Source organism: Abramis brama, assembly GCF_963993115.1.
Source record: "Abramis brama genome assembly, chromosome: 25".
In the NCBI taxonomy this organism is placed as follows: domain Eukaryota; kingdom Metazoa; phylum Chordata; class Actinopteri; order Cypriniformes; family Leuciscidae; genus Abramis; species Abramis brama.
This window is the reverse complement of record NC_139987.1, coordinates 22,035,686-22,055,315: the sequence shown is the minus strand read 5'-3', so window position 1 is coordinate 22,055,315 and position 19,630 is coordinate 22,035,686. Positions and strand designations below refer to the sequence as shown.

The 19,630-nt window shown below is 40.2% G+C and overlaps 2 protein-coding genes across 2 annotated transcripts; both read left to right on the top strand.

The window, feature by feature from the left end:
• Positions 1-74: 74 nt before the first annotated feature.
• On the top strand, positions 75-1,207 carry LOC311076574 (trace amine-associated receptor 13c-like). Its single transcript, XM_084104912.1, has one exon. It carries the CDS (start codon positions 102-104, stop codon positions 1,113-1,115), a length of 1,014 nt encoding a protein of 337 aa, XP_083961038.1. The 5' UTR covers positions 75-101; the 3' UTR covers positions 1,116-1,207.
• Positions 1,208-8,404: 7,197 nt separating this feature from the next.
• Positions 8,405-9,442, top strand: LOC311076575 (trace amine-associated receptor 13c-like; the record flags this gene model as incomplete). Its single annotated transcript, XM_084104913.1, has 1 exon — positions 8,405-9,442. The coding sequence occupies exon 1, from the start codon at positions 8,438-8,440 to the stop codon at positions 9,440-9,442; it is 1,005 nt and encodes a 334-aa protein (XP_083961039.1). The 5' UTR covers positions 8,405-8,437.
• Positions 9,443-19,630: the final 10,188 nt, after the last annotated feature.

Here is a 19,630-nt window from a genome sequence, read left to right as displayed (position 1 = left end):
CAGTGGACGGTAGATGGGTTGGTCAATCTGATCCAGAAACTGTATAAATAAAAGGACAGTAAGGACAGCAGAACAAACTCCTAACAGGAGGAGACTCACTCATGGCCTTTGAGACAGAGGATCATGAGACTCAATACTGCTTTCCTGCCATCAACTCATCATGTATCAAGGGAAAACGCTCCACACATGAATACAATTTCATGTATGTGTTTTTTTCATTGCTGTCAGCATGGACTGTGTTTCTGAACCTGCTGGTGATCATCTCCATCTCTCACTTCAAGCAGCTTCACACTTCAACAAACCTGATTATTCTCTCTCTGGCTGTGGCCGACATGCTAGTTGGACTTATTGTTATGCCTGTGGATGCCATCAAGCTGATTGAGACGTGTTGGTACTTGGGAGACACTTTTTGTGGACTGTTCACTATGACCCTCAGTGTGATAATCTCAGCATCTCTCAGTAATTTAGTTTTAATTGCTGTTGATCGTTATGTGGCTGTGTGTCACCCTTTACAGTACCCACAGAAAATCACCACAACTAAAACTTTATTGAGCATCTGTCTGAGCTGGATTTTCTGCTTGAGTATCAATATGGCCTTTGTAATTAGTAGCAGATATTTTGACAATTCACAAAGAGCAACCTTGTGCTATGGAGAATGCTATTTTATAATTAATTTGTCGTGGAGGGTCACTGATCTGTTCATTTCTTTAATTTGTCCTTGCACCATAATCATAACTTTATATTTGAGGATCTTTTTTGTTGTTCATCAGCAAGTGCAAGTTATAAACTCTCTTATGAAGGGTGGTAAATGTGTAATGGAAGGTTCAGTGAGGAGGAAATCTGAGAGTAAAGCTGCTCTGACATTAGGAATTATTGTGACAGTTTATTTGCTTTGTTGGATTCCATACTTTGTCATGTCTTTAACAAAGACTTCAGTGATCTCTTCTGCCACAATGACATTCCTAATATGGACTTTGTATGCCAACTCAGGTCTGAATCCTCTTATCTATGCTTTGTTTTACCGCTGGTTTAAAATATCAGTTAAACACATCTTGACTCTTAGAATATTTCAGCCAGCATCCTCTCTTGTAAACATTTTTACAGATAATTCATAATTGTTGTTAGGTTTTCCTTTTTTTTTTTCTTTTTTTTTTCTTTACTGATAATGGACAATCTGTTTAATCAGTTATAGCATAAACCAAACCTTGACTAGTCCTGTGTTTGTTTCTTTTCGAGGCTTTATTATTTAAACATTACCAAAAAACTAACACTTTATTTAAAAAAATATTTAGAAAATGGGACCAAATCCACCTTTGATCACGATGTTCCCTCTTAAGTGACTTATAGAACTCTCACCCTCATGTCACTCCATATATGACTTTCTTCAAATGAATATTATCAGTGTATATGGTTTGTTTGCATACTGTTTATTTTGTATTTTGTGTATTTGTTTATTTTGCAATAACAAATACATTTTGCTCAAAGTCACGTTCAAGTTTGAATAGTTACTGATTCAGTCTCTTCCTCAATAAGCTTTGCTAATGTGGAGTATTTGGGATTCAGAGATGTTACTGTTTTCATAATCAGCTGTATGATCAAAGCCAATAATATCCAGTTGCAGATCTGCAGTGCCAGCAGTTTCAGACCAGCAGCCACAGGACAGAAGTGAGGAGTGGAGCTTAGACAGTTAATAGAGTTGTGCTACCTATACACGTAATGTTCTTTTATTAAATACAAACTATTTTCAAATGGATTTTGATCGGATTGATATCTACAATATTAAACAATACATTTAAATAGTCACTATAGTCACTATGTTTTAATATTTTAAAACAGCCAATTAATTACATTTAATGTTAAAAGATATAAACAATAGTTTATTGTTTCTAGACCTTTTTTTTTTCTTCTTTTTTTTAAATATATTAATAAATGTTTAACATGTTAAGTGTTTTCGATTTGACTGTATATGTGGTTGTATTATTTCCTTCATGTTCATGTATTTACAAATAATATTTAGACACTGAGTATGTCATGTAGTCCTTTTTAATGTCAAATGTAAATGTAAACATTTAACACAAAGCCTTAAACAAGTGAAACGTGCATTTCTCTGTATGGAAACCATAAGACATTTAAACAATATGGCTAAAATAATAATAAAAACAAACAAAAATATAAAAGGCTCATCATTTTAAAATAAACAAGCAAACAACAAATAATCAACTTAAAACACAAAAACTATTACGTATGAACAGAAAAGTGATTTTATTTAAAAGTATTGTTGTTTAATACAGTAGTTCCCTTTCAGTCGCTCATGTTCGACGTAACGTCGACGTGACAACGTAATTGGGATCACTTCAGGGAGCCCTATATCATCTTCGAGTGTCTACAGAATGAGCCAATGACCATTGGCATGCGTGAATCGCGTCACGCGCCTCGCCCTGTCCCGCCCCGTAGCGCGGGTACCCATACACAAAATAAATATATGTAAATATATTTTAAAGTGTCAAAAATATATGTGGCATATATTCCAAATACATTGACGTTATCCACTTATATTTATCATTTTGAAATATATTCTGAAATATAACAAAAATATATGATGTTAAGTGTGAAATATATTTACATGTATAACATGTAATGTAAAATATATGACAAAATATATAATCATCCAATGTTTAGCTTGCTAAAGAAGGGTCGAACATGTATTTTGATCATAGTAATTCCTCCCTTTTCCCCTATACACAACAGTAGGCTACCATATTTCACTACTGTATTATGACACACAGCTATAATAAATACTGTACTTACATTTAAATTACTGCAATGTAAAATGACAGATAGTTGCTTTCCTAGGACTATTAGGCCATATTAGGTGGCACGTACCTAACACTAAGTGCAATTATTAGATTTATTGTTGTTTTATTGACATCTTTCCTGAAGTCATTTAAATATTGAAAATATGCACAATATTTATGATGCAAGTATAACAATGATACTCCAACAGTGAAGTGCACTTAAACAATAGATAGAACTCAGTGTCTAACACTGCATACACACACTATTAAATATCTGTATTCAATTCTGTAAAAATAGGGAAAAAAAACTTTCTGTGTGTTATTTCCTACATAAAATTGTCATTTTAGTAGCCTAGAAATCTAGACGCACCCTAGCGGCAGCAAAATGTATTTTGCAGCCAGGGCAGTCTAGCAACTCTCCACTGACTTTCGAGCTGTAAAAACCTAAATTGGGTCAGGCCAATCACGTCGTGTATAGAGTAGGCGGGGCGGGCTTAACATAATGACGACAGAGTTGCGACGGTTCCTGCTACTTGAAAACAAAGAAGAGCTGCTGTTGCTGGAGAACAGTCTTCCGAATCGGCTTTGACCGCGACTCTGGAGGACTTCGAGTTAAAGGGATAGTTCACCCAAAAATGAAAATTCTGTCATCATTTACTCACCCTCAAGTTGTTCCAAACCTGTATGAGTTTCTTTGTTCTGCTGAACACAAAGGAAGATATTTGGAAGAATGTTTGTAATCAAACAGATCTCGGTCCCCATTGACTACCATAGTATATTTTTTTCCTACTATGGGGACCGAGATCTGTTTGATTACAAACATTCTTCCAAATATCTTCCTTTGTGTTCAGCAGAACAAAGAAACTCATACAGGTTTGGAACAACTTGAGGGTGAGTAAATGATGACAGAATTTTCATTTTTGGGTGAACTATCCCTTTAAGTTTTTCTTTGAGAAAAGAGCAAAGAACGGCACTTAAGTCATTCTTAAAAAAGGAAGATGTGTTCGTAGTTTTGCCGGCCAGATATGGCAAAAGTTGAATCTATCAACTAACGTTAGCTCCGCTGTTGGGAAAACGCTCTGGTTGGTTGAAGCGCTGTCCTATTGCGTGCAGAGGGAATTTGAAAGACAGCCGTTTACCCCGCCCCTCGGATTGAGCCGTGTCTATGGTGAGTTGCCAGACCTAACATCTTGATGTAGGTCTGGCTTGCCAGGTTATCATTTTAGGCCAATAAAGTCATTAAAGGGGTAGTCGTGGCCTACTGGTTAGGGCTTTGGGCTTCGGGCTTGTAACCGAAGGGTTGCCGGTTTGATCCCTGCCCAGTAGGAAAAATGTGGGTGGATGAAGTAGAGCACTGCTTTCCCATGCCCACATCCACGGCTGAAGTGGTCTATCTAAAAAATAAATTGAAAATGTGTTGTTTGTTTGTGAAGATGTTGACTTTTTAAATTTCAAAATATATTTACATATATTTAACTAAAATATATTTATTGGGCCAATTTCAAATATTTGCATATATTCCAAAAATATATTCTGAAAATATATTTCAAATACATTTCTTTTGTGTATGGGTATAAACAGGAAGTATTATCCTTCACTTTGGAGCCGAGCTTCTGTTTGTCTTCTGAAATCTACAAGACTGCTACTGTGTTGGAGACTCCTTCAAGACTCTCTCTCTTCAGTGTTGGTGTGACGGCGCGTTCTGCGAGTGGCCGCAAGCTTATGCTCACACAACTGCTGTTTTCACAGCAAGTATATTTCTGTGTCGGTTTCAGTGGGCGTTTCACTATAGTGTTTACAGCACTGCTGTACACTGCGGCCATTCCCTGGGTGCCTCAGCACTGTGCTGGAGGAGGCAGACCCAGCCCTGGCTTTTCTCTGTCCCGTCCACTTCTTGCGGATATATGTGGATAGAACGCAAAGCCTCAGGACCTCAGATCAGCTCTTCATCTGTTACGGAGGCCAGCAGAAGGGAAAGGTTGTCTCCAAGCAGAGGTTGGCCCACTGGATAGTGGATGCCATCATCTTGGCGTATGAATCCCAAGATGCACCTTGTCACACACGAAGTGTAGCCGCTTCCTGGGCATGGCGCAAGGTGCCTCGCTCACAGATGTATGTAGAGCTGCGGGCTGGATGACACCTAACACGTTCGCTAGATTTTATAGCCTATGCGTCGAGCCAATTGACACAGTAAGCACGCTCGATGTGTCGGCTTGCTGCGCCATTCCCCTCCTATGGACTGGATATGTGCGCCATTCTTGCTCCAGTTGAGTTCTCCTTATTCGAACCCTGTGAGTTCTTCCACAACCCATTCGGCATTGGATGTGGCGGAGCGTCCAATGCTAGGCCTACCACTTGTAAGCTTAGTGAACTTGTGCTAGGCTGGGACCATATGTTGTATCCCTACGGGAATCCATATGTGTGTATCCACGATAAGGCTCCCTGAGTTCGAGCCCGTGTCTTTCCCTCGGCAGAGTTTGCCCTGCCATCTCTGACGGTTCATTCTCCCTCCTGTTATGGCTGGAGCCACCTCAGTGACATTCCATATGTTGTACTGCCCGATAATTCGCCCAGTCCATATGTGTATTCTCCACTTCGTTGTTCTAAGAAGATCATTAGTTGTCAGCTTAAACATTTACTTTTTTGTTTGATTCATTTGTTCTGTTGGAATGTGTTTCTCTGTACTGTTGGCACATGCACCACATAAAAAATCGGAGTAAGATTTACTTGGAAAAAAAGCTAGGATACAATTTTCACTTAAATTATAAATTTATTTGTGCAGTTTTAATACCAATAATGAGTTGAATAAAACGATCTGAATATTACATTACCATACAACATTATACATAAAAATATTGTTTGTGTCTGAATTGTTAATCAAAAACAGATATAACTAACAAGTTGAGAATAAAACAAAAAAATCTTCAATTCTCTTGTACTCTGCAAAAAAGATAAGTTAGATAAGGTAGCATTGTCATCACACATACAGTACTGTAAAGTTAATTAGTATTGTATAGGGTTGTATTGTGTTTAGGGTTGTATTGGGTCCTGAATCTGTAGATACACTGTATACATTTTTGATGACAAAAACTAAAGTAAATATTACTTTGGAATATCCATTAATTTTACGTATGTATTTGAACAACTAGTCTCTCCTTATGGAGGATCCCTTTACCACTCTACAGATAAAGCGCTGTTGGGAAAACTCAATTCGCGTATCTACCCTGAATTGATAAAATAAAATAAAATTAAATTCTGTATCAAAATTATAAGGAAACACCAGTACTTTGTTTAGGCTTGGTTTGTAGGGAATTACAAACCTGCGCACATATATGCAAACGCACATAACTATAGAACCAATTCTTAATGCGCATGTGAACGCCATCAGTGTTTCTCACAGGTTCGCATTTGAAGTTTGTGTAGAGAGAATGGTGTCGTCTTAGCAGCCCCTAATTTAATAACAAATGATCGTTGTGACCGAAGCGAATCAATCAAAACTAACTTTAGCTGGAAAATAACTTTATTAAAGAACCGCTATAAAGCCAAAACAATCTTACCTTAAATTATACATTTATCTCTGTAAAGCTTCTTTGAAACAATCTACATTGTTAAAAGCGCTATATAAATGAAGATGACTTGACTTGAACAAGTAACACATTCAGTTGAACGTGACATTTAGAAATACAAATACTAAAATAGTAAAATATACTCCAATAATATTTGTTTTATTTACAAGTTCAAAAATATTATTTTACAGTTCATAAGAAATTCTTTGTGTAGCTACTTGCTGAATAAAAGTTCTACTTCTAAAATACATCAAAACAAAACATGATTTAACTGACCCCTGAGTAATGAGCATCAGTGCATTCTCTGTGTGTTTACCCATGTTTGTGTTCACACCTTTAATTAATGGTTCATCTCTACATTCAGCACATAATTAATAGCACCCTCAGGTGTACATTTACTCAGTAACAAACTAAAACAATTATGATTGGTCTTCGGAGTTTAATGTAAATGATTTCTCAGAAGACTTATTATTTGAAATAAATAAGTAATAATAAATTTGTTGTTACTAGAACGACAGAAACAAACATCAATAAACAATCTTAAGGTCAGTGTCACATTGTTCTAATTCTGAGCACTGCATGCCATCAACTCATCACTCTTTGATCAACGTACATATGTGTAATGGAAGGTTCAGTGTGTGAGGAAATCTGAGTGCAAAGCTGCTCTGGCATTAGGAATCATTGTGACAGTTTATCTAGCCTATAGTTTATCTACTTCTTTGTGGCAAAGTCATTAATTATTATTGAAATATGAGTTTTCAGTAATGGCACATACATTTTTGAGTTCTTTCATTTTCGCTGGCACATGGCTCCTCGCTGACAGATATCTGTAGAGCTGCGGGCTGGGCGACACCTAACACGTTCGCTAGGTTTTATAGCCTACTTGTTGAGCCGGTTTCTTCCTGTTTGCTTGCTTCAACTAGCCAGTAACACTGAAGTTCCCGCACTAGTGTTGGCTTGCTGTGCCACTCCCCTCCACATGGAGCGGATACGTGCGCTTTTTTCTCCAGTCGAGTTCCCCACTTAGGCGAACCCTGTAGAGTTCCTCCGCATCCCTTCGGCAGTTGGACGTTGCGGAGCGTCCGACGCCAGGCCTAGTGCTCCGCTTGTGTAACTTGGGTTAGGCTGGGTCCCATATCTGGTGATCCCTGCAGTGATCCCATATGTGTATTCTTCCACGATCAGCTCCCTGCGGTGAGCCCGTGTCTTTCCCTTGGCAGACTCCACTCTGCCGTCACTGTCCGGTGTAGTCTCCCCCTTCTCAGGCTGGAGCCACCCCAGTGACATTCCATATGTTGTACTGCCCCTAACCGGCCAGTCCATATGTGTATTCTCCACATGTTACCTCCCTTCGGGCAGGACGTGGCTTCCGCAGCGTCCCTCTCCCCTAGAAAGGCACGCTTTCCCAGTGTTATCCAAGAGTCCCACTGTGTGGCTTATAAAAGAACAACAGTTTGAACTCCCTCTATGCAGGCCTTCCGCCTCACTCATTTGGGGGTCTGAGAGTTTTGCGTAGGGCACTGGATGTGGCAGCAACCGTGACGTTTTCCATAGGGATCCCGCTTAAGTCGGCACATCAACGTAACGTTGAACGTGACCGACCGAAAGGGAACGTCCCGTTGCAACGGTTGCTGACCATCGCTGTACGGCCGTCACGATCTTGGCTCCTCAGCGAGGGTGCATGCGTCCGTGTCCGTGTCCGTGTTTATACCCACGCTGCGGAGCGGGTGTGTGACACGATTCACGCATGCCAACGTTCATTGGCTCGTTCTGTAGATACTCGAAGATGATAGGGCTCCCTGAAGTGATCCCAATTACGTTGGCACATCAACGTAACGTCTCCCATTCCGTCCTTCAGGGAACGAGGGTTACATATGTAACCCGAGACGTTTTACCATATTATTGTGTGACTAAATATATTAATGCATACAATGAATAAATAATATAACATTATGCAGCATCAGAGTGGGCGGTAGATCATGGGTAGGTTGGTCTGATCCAGACACTGTATAAATTAAACGACAATAGAGCAGAAGAGAAGAGCAGAAAAAACTCCTAACAGGACGAGACTCACTCATGGCCTATGAGACAGAGGATCATGAGACTCAATACTGCTTTCCTGCCATCAACTCATCATGTATCAAGGAAAAACGCCCCAGACATGAATACAACATCATATATGTGTTTGTATCATTGCTGTCAGCATGGACTGTGTTTCTGAACCTGCTAGTGATCATCTCCATCTCTCACTTCAAGAAGCTTCACACTCCAACAAACCTGATTATTCTCTCTCTAGCTGTGGCCGACCTGCTTATGGGACTTGTCATGCCCATAGAGGCCACCAGGCTGATTGAGACGTGTTGGTACTTTGGAGACACTTTATGCGGATTCTATTCAATATTTATTGATGTGCCTCTTTCAGCATCTCTCAGTAATTTATTTTTAGTTGCTGTTGATCGTTATGTGGCTGTGTGTCACCCTTTACAGTACCCACAGAAAATAACCACAACTAAAACTTTAATAAGCATCTGTCTGAGCTGGATTTGCTCTTCAGCTTATATTACTGCCTTTATAATTAATAGTGGATATTTTGACACTTCACAAAGAACAGACTTGTGTTATGGAGAGTGTTCTGTTATGATGGGTTTTGCCTGGGGAGTCATTGATCTGTTCATGTCTTTTATTTTTCCTTGTATCCTGATCATAACTTTATATTTGAGGATTTTTTATGTAGTACATCAGCAAGTGAAAGTTATAAACTCTCTGATTAAGGGTGGTAAATGTGAAATGGAAGGTTCAGTTAGGAGAAAATCTGAGCGCAAAGCTGCTCTGACATTAGGAATCATTGTGACAGTTTATCTGCTGTGCTATATTCCATACTATATCTGTTCTATATCAGTAATCTCTTCCGCAACCATAAATGTTTTGACATGGGTCTTGTACACAAACTCAGGTCTGAATCCTCTGGTCTATGCTTTATTTTATCCCTGGTTTAAAAAGACAGTTAAACACATCTTAACTCTGAAAATATTTCAGCCAGCATCCTCTCTGGTTGATATTTTTACACAATATAAATTGTAATTAAATTGGTTAAACCTTCACTCTGAGAGCAATTTCACATAAACTGCATTATTGTTATACAGTCATAAAGGTAGATTAACAGTTTATCTTTGTAATTTACACTACATGTATCTCACACCAAATTAGAATTTAACAGTTAACCAAACTTTTTACACAGTAAAACAAATTACAATGTTCAGTTGTTTTATTTGCTCATTAAGTAAATTGAGCAAGAAGCACAAATCTTCAGTCCACTGAAATAAATGATAAAAGTAGATATTATGTAGCCTACTTTACGCTTTAGTTTCATCAGTTATTTCATCAGTTTTATCATAAATCAAAAACACAATGACAAAAAGAGGACAGTCATATATAATTATGTGTAAGTCTCAAATGTATTATGGTGGTTTCTCACAAAGTAAATTATTAAAATGGTTTATAACAGGCCTCAGGGGTTAACACATCTGAAACCGAGGAACTACACAGAGTAAAAAACAGTGGAGCCTAACAATAAAAATATGTAATATCTTAATGTAACTTTTCAAGTAAGTTGATGTCATTTTTACATTATCTTGTTTCATAAAAAGTGATGCAAATAATTATATAAACATTTTTTAAAAAAAATCCCAATCAGTTCCTTTAATTATCCAGTTGGCTTTGGAAGTTCATACATTTTGGCAGGATCACTGAGCCTGTAGGCTGTGGGAATGCAAATGTATTAAAATGTTTCATTTAGGTTTACATTGAATTTAGCATGTTAAGGTTAGGTATAAATTATGATTATCAGAGTTTTCTAGCAAACGACTCTGGTCAGTCCTGTTTTACTGAAACTCTTGGAGTTTGTGTTTTAGCAAGAAAGTCCATCCAGTCCTGTACTCGGGTCTCAGTGTTTGAATAGATATGCTGAGTGGATTAGGGTGGGCAATGCTCTCAGTCTAAAACCAGTTCCTAAACCTGTCTTTTTCGGTTCCTGCCCCTAAATGTATATAAACTGTAAATGTATAATGTTTGAGTTAGATCATGTTGGAAGTTTCTACAGCCGCGAACAGAGGAGTTCTCAATAAAGAATAACGTCTGTTGAACGCGATCCCGACTGTCTCACTGGTCTCTGCTTCGAACAAAGAAAACTTTACAACAAGGCCTAGTAAACAGCAGCAACTGTTGCATCAGTCTGTTGTGTGTATTTGTGTGTCTGTTTTGCACCTTTAATGAATGATTCACTAGGCCAATTACACAAGAATCGGAAATTGCGTGACCGCTGTGTAAAGTTAGTTCCATTATGCATCTGTGGCTATTACATTATATGCTGTTTTCTCAAATACAGCTTTTTAGCTTTTTATATTTAGTTTTCCAAGCTGCTGTTATGAATAAATAAATTTGTACTTGTATTTTATACGGCCACTGAAATATACCAGCGGGTGGTTTTAATTCATCGGCTGTTGTAACAGAAATATGTAATCATTCAGTATCTCCCCTGCTCATATTACTATATGCCAAGCTTTTATTTATAAATAAAAACTAAATTCCCAGTACATATCCACAGTTATATAATCTCTCTCTCTCTCTCTCTCTCTCTCTCTCTTTCTCTCTCTCTCTCTCTCTCTCTCTCTCTCTCTCTCTCTCTCTATATATATATATATATATATATATATATAAAGCATGTATTAATCTCACAACATTATATCCCGCATTTCCAAATAAATACATTGAGATTCACAAACAAATGTAAAGAGATTCACAAAAATGTATCAAATTCACAATAGATTAAGATCCACAAATAATTGTAAAGAGTTTAACAAAAATTTATAAAACTAAAATAAATAAAATGAGATTTGCAAATAATAATAATTTTTTTTTTTTTTTTTTTTACAGATGTGTTTTATGTCACAAACACAACTCTGCCTGGCATTAATTTGTGAACTGCTTTCTGTGCATTTGTAAATTGCTGCACATATTTGTAAATCTCTTGTGCATTTGTAAGTCCCCTCATGCCTCTGTGGATTTTGAAACACTTAAGTGGACTCCACCCACCGTTTACTCAAGCCAATCAGATAATGGCCACATTAAGCTGACCAATCGTTCTCGCAACAACCAATCACGTTTGGTTTTACAATCAGGGTGGTCTTGCCCTGAAATAACTTTGCTTGTTCATCTGCAGCTCAAATACAAAGTGTAAGGCTAAGGCCCATAAAATTGCTACAGTAAAATAGGTTTAAAATGTGCATTTCGTTAGAGTTAGACCAAGACTGTGTATCAAGTCAAGACACATTTTATGAGTTAAGATAGACAGAGTCAAGATAGAACACGCTGTTGCTGAGGCCATTTGGGGTCATATTTGGTATTCAACATAATATTTATGTCCTATAATATTTATATCACTATTTGTCACCACGATTGTGCTTTTAAAAGACAAAATCATCCGTTTTGCCATTTCTTGCATCGTGTACTACCCCGTGCGAGCCTGTCTACACTGGACAGAGCGAATGTGCAAATCATTCGCGTACTTCAGAAGAAGATCAGGCATCCGTTTACTGTCAGTGAATCATCATGTCGTGCTGCGTGTGTCCAGTGTAGACAGTATCACGAATTATACATTTTCATAACCGGCACTATAGTCAATAAGGAAGATTATGCAGACACTTTATATCTACAGGTAAGAAAACAGACGTCATGGGCAAAATGTGTTAACACTGCAAACATGTTAGCTTTACATTATTTGAAACTACTACGGCAGCAGGGAAGATAATGGGGCACTATTTGCTTTTGACGCGCTGTCGCGCCGCTTGCGTCCGGTGTAGAGAGGGTGTTATGATGCTCGGGATCTATGATGATCATAATTTGTGTGTAATCCTGAGTTTATTCTGATGGAAAAATAAACTCCAACAATCTTTTGGAAACGGGGTGTTTTAATCACACACAAACAGCTCAATTTGAACAGCTCAATTTGATTTTGATGCAGCATTGTCAGTACAAGGAGTACAGATTGAAAGGACTCATGAATTTAAGTTTTTAGGTGTTGTGATCGATGAACAGTTGACATGGAAATTCCATATCGACCATGTTAAATCTAGGGTATCCCAAATTATAGCCGTGTTACATAAGGTAAAAGAATCTGTTAATAAATGTGCCTTATTTTTGTTATATAATTCATTGATTGTTCCACATCTGACCTACTGCATTGAAGCATGGGGAAGTGCAAACAAAACTTATATAGAACCAGTTTTTAAATTACAAAAACGTGCCATTCGCGTTGTAAATGGAAGTGAATATAGGGCCCACACAAATCCAATATTTATACAGTTAAAAACCTTAAAATTCAATGACTTATTAGAATATAGCCTTCTAAAAATAATGTATAAAGCTCACCTGAAAACATAACCTGATAAATTGCAAAATAGATTCATCAAGAGAGTTAGTAGATTCAATTTAAGAGGAACTGAAGTCTTTCAGAAACCCGAGTTTAGAACAAAATTAAAGGAAAGATGTGTCTCAATACAAGGTGTCAGTCTGTGGAACAATCTAAATAGTGAAATTAAAACTTTAACATCGTTTTTTGTTTTTAAGAAGAGTGTAAAAGCATTACTAATAGAGAAATATAATGCTGCTATTTAGCAGGAAAATGTGATATTTGATTTATGTAATGTGATATTTGTGATATTTGATTTATGACTTTGTATATGTGCTGCAAAGTAGACGTGTGTTGTAAGGCAAGGCAAGGCAAGGCAAGTTTATTTATATAGCACATTTCATACACAATGGTAATTCAAAGTGCTTTACATACTATTAAAAATAATCAGAAGAAATAAGAATATACAAAACAGTTTAAAATAAAGAAACAAGAAAGAACTAAAAATAATTAAAACAGTTTAGAATAAAGAACAGTTTAAAATAAAGAAACGAGAAAGAACTAAAAATAATTAAAACAGTTTAGAATAAAGACTAAAATAAGACACAGTATAAACAGTCGGACAAACAGTGACACAGTGCTCATTCATTAAATGCAAAGTTAAACAGATGTGTTTTGAGTCTGGATTTGAATGTGACTAATGTAGGAGCACATCTGATCTCCTCTGGAAGCTGGTTCCAGCTGCGGCTGGCATAATAGCTGAAAGCAGACTCTCCTTGCTTAGAGTAAACTCTTGGAACTTCTAGCTGATGTGATCCTAATGATCTGAGTAATCTGTTGGGTTTGTATTCCGTGAGCATATCTGCAATGTATTGAGGTCCTAGGCCATTGAATGATTTATATACTAGTAATAATACTTTAAAATCAATCCTATAAGTAACTGGCAGCCAGTGTAATGACCTGAGGACTGGTGTGATATGATCATATTTTCTGGTTCTGCTAAGAATCCTGGCTGCAGCGTTCTGTATGAGCTGCAAATGTCTTATGGTCTTTTTGGGAAGGCCAGTGAGGAGTCCATTACAATAATCCACCCTGCTGGTGATGAAAGCATGCACTAGTTTTTCTAAGTCTTGATTGGAAACAAAGCATCTAATTCTTGCAATATTTTTCAGATGATAGTATGCTGATTTAGTTATTGCTTTGACATGACTATTGAAACTAAGGTCTGACTCTAAAGACACACCAAGATTCTTGACCTGATTTTTAGTTGTTTGACCTTTAGAGTGAAGGTATGCGTTCACCTTGAGAACTTCATCTTTGTTTCCAAACACAATGATTTCAGTTTTGTCTTTGTTTAACTGTAGAAAGTTTTGGCACATCCAGCTGTTGACTTCATCAATGCATTGAAGCAGAGAGTCAATGGGGCTGTAATCATTAGGCGATAGGGCTAAGTAGATCTGTGTGTCGTCTGCATAGCTGTGGTAAGAGATTTGGTTCTTTCTCATTATTTGGCTCATTGGGAGCATGTACAGGTTGAACAGGAGTGGCGCAAGAAGCGCACCTCTTTGGAATTGTAATTTAACTTATGTTGATAAGGGGCAGATATTATAAGTTTATCTTCTTTCTGCTCCTTTTCATTTCTTTTTCAAAAGAATGAAATAAAATATGAAATGAAATGAAATGAAATGAAGCGCCCTTTACAGGGGTGCAAATATCTGCAAAATGAATCAGATTCAGTTCCCACCCCGAGTGTAAAGTCTAACGTGATTGGTTGCGAGAACGTTCTACGATTGGTCAGCTCAATGTGGCCGTTATCTGATTGGCTTCAATAAACGGTAGGTGGAGTCCACTGATTTTTCTGCACGTCAATGCTAGAAGTGTTTCAAAATCCACAGATGCGTGAGGGGATTTACAAATGCACAAGAAGAGATTCACAAATGTGTGTAGCGATTTACAAATGCACAGAAAGCGGTTCACAAATAAATGCCAGGCAAAGTTGTGTGTGTGTGACACAAAACACATTTGTAAATATATTTTTTTATTTGCAAATCTCATTTTATTTATTTGTGAGTTTTATACATTTTTGTGAAACTCTTTACATTTATTTGTGGATCTTAATCTATTTATTTGTGAATTTGATACATTTGATAAAGCTATAGTAGAAATTATACTACTATAGCTGAGCAGCAGCTATTGCATCAGTGCATTCACTGTGTGTTTAGATGTGTTGCTTTCACACCTCTTATGAATCTCATCTCTGCATTCAGCACAGGTGTTGTTAAAAGCACCCTCAGGTTCACATTTACTCAACAGCAAACTATAATGACTACAATTGGTCTTCAGAGTTTACTGTAACTGATTTCTCAGATGACTTATTTCTGTCTGTTATTAGTAGTAATTGAGACACTTGTCATTGCTTGTTTGACAAATCAACCTTCCTTTGTGAGAGGCCTACATGCACAACCATTTGCAAAGCTCACTGTATTTACATCAAAGTATGACTAATTAAATGGAGGTTTGTACACTAATGGTTACGACACTGATTTGAGGATCCATTTTATTGGTGGATCTGAGTCCAATTGACCCTTTGCAGGGAGTTTGATTGATAGGCGATCTGATAATCATAATCTCATAATCCACCATCCGCCGAATCAATTTTTGTCCGACAAAGCAGTCAGGAGATTTAGTAGATCAACGTTGGAGGATTTGAACTTGAAAATCCTGGCTCCTTTTAGAAAACGCACAAAAAGGTTGTTTCTTCCTAGTGATTGGCCAGCCGCAGGAGCATGATAAGCTGCTATGGCTGCCACGTACACTTTGAGCGTGGATGGGGAGCGACCTGCGTCCAACAGATCTTGTAGGAAGAGAGTACCACTGATACCTCGCATGACTGAGGCTTGAAGTGTCTATTTGTGCACCAGCCAAAGAATACTGACCACTTTAGGGCGTAGAGGCGCCTGGTAGACGGAGCTCTAGCCTCAGTGATGGTATTCAAGACCTTCTCAGAGAGGTTCCTGGATACCCATTGAGGAGCCACACAGTCGGGGCGAGGGTGCCAAATCATCCCGTTCGCTTGTGTGAGGAGATATTTCCTCACTGGAACAGGCCAAGGGACTTAGTCCATCATCTGAGCCAGCTCTGGGAACCACACCCAGGATTTCCAGAGAAGGGCTACTAGGAGGACTGGGCATCCACTCTCTCTGACCCGTTTGATGACCTGAGGGATCATGGAGATGGGGGGAAATGCATAAAGAGGGCGAATGGGTCAGCGCGTCCCTGTTCTTCGAAAAGAACACTGCGCAGTGAGTGTTGTTTCTCGAGGCGAGGAGGTCGACCTCGGCCTCGCCGAACACACTCCATATCAGACGAACTGTCTGTGGGTGGAGAGACCACTCGCCTGGGGGAGTGTTGTCTCGAGATAGCATGTCCGCACCCAGATTCTGGATGCCGAGGACGTGCGCCGCTCTCAGGGAGCTCAGGTTGGCTTGCGCCCAGAGAAGGAGGTCTCTCGCCATTGGTTTACAGGTCGCCTGACCTGAGACCACCTTGGCGATTTATATAGGACACCACTGACATGTTGTCCATGCGAACTGAGACGTGGTGTCCCCAGAGGTTTGGCAGAAACGCATTCAGGGCTAAACAGACTGCTCTCATTTCCAGGCAGTTGATGTGTAAGCTCTTCTCCAGGCTCGACCTGAGGCCGGAGACAGGCTTGCCCTCGAGCAGTGCCCCCCAACCTTGGAGGCATCTGTAAAAAACACTTTCCTCCTGGAGGCCATATCCATGGTCACGCCCACCTGGTACCAGTCCTGGGCCTGCCAGGGAACCAGGGCCCTTAAACAGCCGTGATTCACCATAATGTGCAGGCTCCTCGATTGCCATGCATGGGCTGGCACATGGCGCTTGAGCCAGTGTTGGAGCGGTTGCATATGCAGTAATCCCAGACAGAGTACTGGTGATGCAGCTGCCATGAGACCTAGAAGTTTCTGAAACTTCCTGAGGGGTGTGTGCGCGTCTGCCCTGAAGGAGGCTATCAGCCGTTGTATAGAGAGAGCGTGCTCTGGTGTGAACCGCGCTCTCATAGTTGTTACGTTCTGGCTGGGTAACAGTTTGCTCTTGGGTAAATTGAATCTGAGCCCCAGACATTCCAAATGGCTGAGGAGCAAAGATCTGTGTGCCAATAGTCCGGTCCTCGACTGCGCCAGAATGAGCCAGTCGTCGAGATAATTCAGCACGCCCACTCCCTGATGCCTCAGGGGAGAAAGCGCCGCGTCCATGCACTTTGTAAATGTACGGGGTGCCAGAGACAGACCGAACAGTAGGACTGTGTATTGATAATACTGGTTCTCCAACCAGCAGCAGTGGGCGGGCAGAGATGAGTGGCCATGGCTTCTTTGAGTGGCGGTAGCTTCTCGTATCCTTTTTCCGCTGTGCCATCAACAGATGAGAGCGTTGCGGAAGTGGAAGAGCTTGTGCGTGCTGAGTAGGGGGCGCACCACGTCTTAGTGAGTTCTTCATGTACCTCGGGGAAGAACGGAGCCGGCCTGTGGCGGATGGCCTGCTGGCGCCCAGGCAGAAACCAGCCATCCAGCCGACTTCTGGGGGGCTCTTCGGGCGAGGCCCACTCGAGCCCGAAGTCAGCGACAGCCGTGGTGAGGATGTGTTGTAACTCCGCGTCCGAATTAGTCCTGGTAGCGATAGCACTGGCACCTGACTGAGAGAGAAGGGCGGGGTCGACGGAGCCATTCCCCTTCAGATGCAGAAATGGAGAGGCTGTCGTCGTGTTCGTCATCCGATCTGCCAAAGGAGACGAGGCCCGCCGCTTGACAAGAGAGGCGCTTGTCCGCCTGCGTGAACAGGACCGGTGACGGAGTTTGTGCAAGAGAAAGTGATGCATGCGGGGACCTGGCCGGCATGGGCTCGCTTACCCCCATGTGTTCAGGCTGCCGTTGGCTGCAGCACTTCTTTTTCCTCGGCTGCAGTAGTGCGGGAAAAGGAAGAGCAGGAGAAGCGGTGTCGCCATCTTTGCAGAGAGCTAGCCATGTCTGCAGCACAGAAACAGGCAAACTCTCGCAGAGAGAGCAGCCTCCGGCGGAGAGTGTGGCCTCCAGCCTCAGCGTGGGCGGTTCCCAGGCATGTGACGCACTTTGTGTGCCCGCCGGTCTTGTGCAGATGGCATCCGCACAAGGTGCATGAAGAGCGAGGCATCTGGAACAACGCTCGCGAAATTTCTCTTTTAGACTGAGTGTCGCAGCGGCGAGCACACAGTAGCAGAAAAGCAGAAAAGCATATGCGTAGATAAAGCCTTTTGATCAGGAGAATGGCGAAAGAAGAGAAGCGGCTTCTGGGTGAGTGAAGGCGCTGTCCGCTGTTCACAGATGGCTCGTTCTAGCTGCAAAAGGCTTGTTTCCACGGCGTTGAGACGCGAAGTGTCGCTGAAGGAGAGAAAATCTGCTATAATGGCGAATTACGGGCTCTTTTATAGAAATAGCCATGCCCATGCGTGCGTTGGCGCCTCGCCATTGGGTGTGCAGTTGCTGCAGCACAGCCAATGAGTGAGCTAGACACTCTCTCTGCTCGCTCTGCAGCTGCACTGCGTTTTACATATAGGCTTCAATAATCTGAGGAAAGGAGTTCCTCACTGCATATAGCTATGCAATATGAAGTGACCGTTCTTGAAAGGGAACTGTGCTTTCGTGCGTTGGCTGGCGCTAAGCCAGAGATGGACGCGCTCAGCACTTGTCATATATCACAACTATATGAAGTGTTTTCAAACACATAATGTTTAATTTAGGTTCCACACATTTAATAATCATAAGCACTAGTAAAACAATACATTTTGAGTTTGTAAAATACACACTGATGTCTATGGAATCAGCAATAACAATCTATTCAAATATAATTTGCCGACGTGTGTTATTCACATCAGATACACATAGTGTAAGTAGTATAAAGTTTACTCTATTCTTCTCCCAGTTCACCGGCCACTTCTTACATGTATTTCGGGAGAAACTGATTAATTTTCATGCTGTAAATCCGACTGACAGGACTCTCTAAACTGCAGCGCAAACAAACATGGCGGTGCCCATCTCACGTTATAGATCAAGATCAAGATTATTTATGAAGGTCTTTAAACGACAAAACACACTCACTTACACGTATTTGAGAATCGGAATATCAGAAAGTTGTTCACATGGTAAGCAAGTTTGTGAATATTTTGCATAAAAAAGGAAAAACAATATAAACGCGTCCAAATCAATCTATTTAATATCATACAGTGTTATTGTGGCTGTGATGACAAGCGTGACACGTCACCATGGAAACATTAAGGGGGAACGTTCTAAAATAGAGGTCGCCTTGACAAAACTCACTCTGGGGGGTCAGTTAGAAAAATTTAAACTTACATATGAAAGGGTTAACTTGCATTTACTTTGCTCAAAGAGTGCCTTGGCCAGCTACATAAAAAATGGTAGCCAGGCAACAGACAAGTGACCAATCCTGAGGGGCGACGTCACTACACACAGTGCACGCTTTAGCCAACCGTGCTGAGAATTTCGTGCTGAAGAATGGTTTGTAGCCATGCCCATCCAAGTCCGTGTGAACCGGAAGTTGCAAACGACTTTTCTCCAGTGTTGTGACATATTTCCAAGTGAAACAGAATATTGAACAGAGGGCAGGGTTTTACTTTAGCGCTCCTCCTCTCCATCTCCATCACTAACGGTTTGAGGGGAGTGGTTAAGCGTTTTCAACCCAAGCCATCAAACTAACGTCATCAGAAAGGGGACGCCATTCCAGACTGGAAGTAACTGTTAAAATTTTGATTAAAAATTACCACGGCAAGCAATTTTTTTCTGTGTATTAAC

Excerpts from the sequence above, each read along its gene's own strand:
- LOC311076574 (XM_084104912.1), top strand. The coding sequence starts at position 102 with ATGGCCTTTGAGACAGAGGATCATGAGACTCAATACTGCTTTCCTGCC.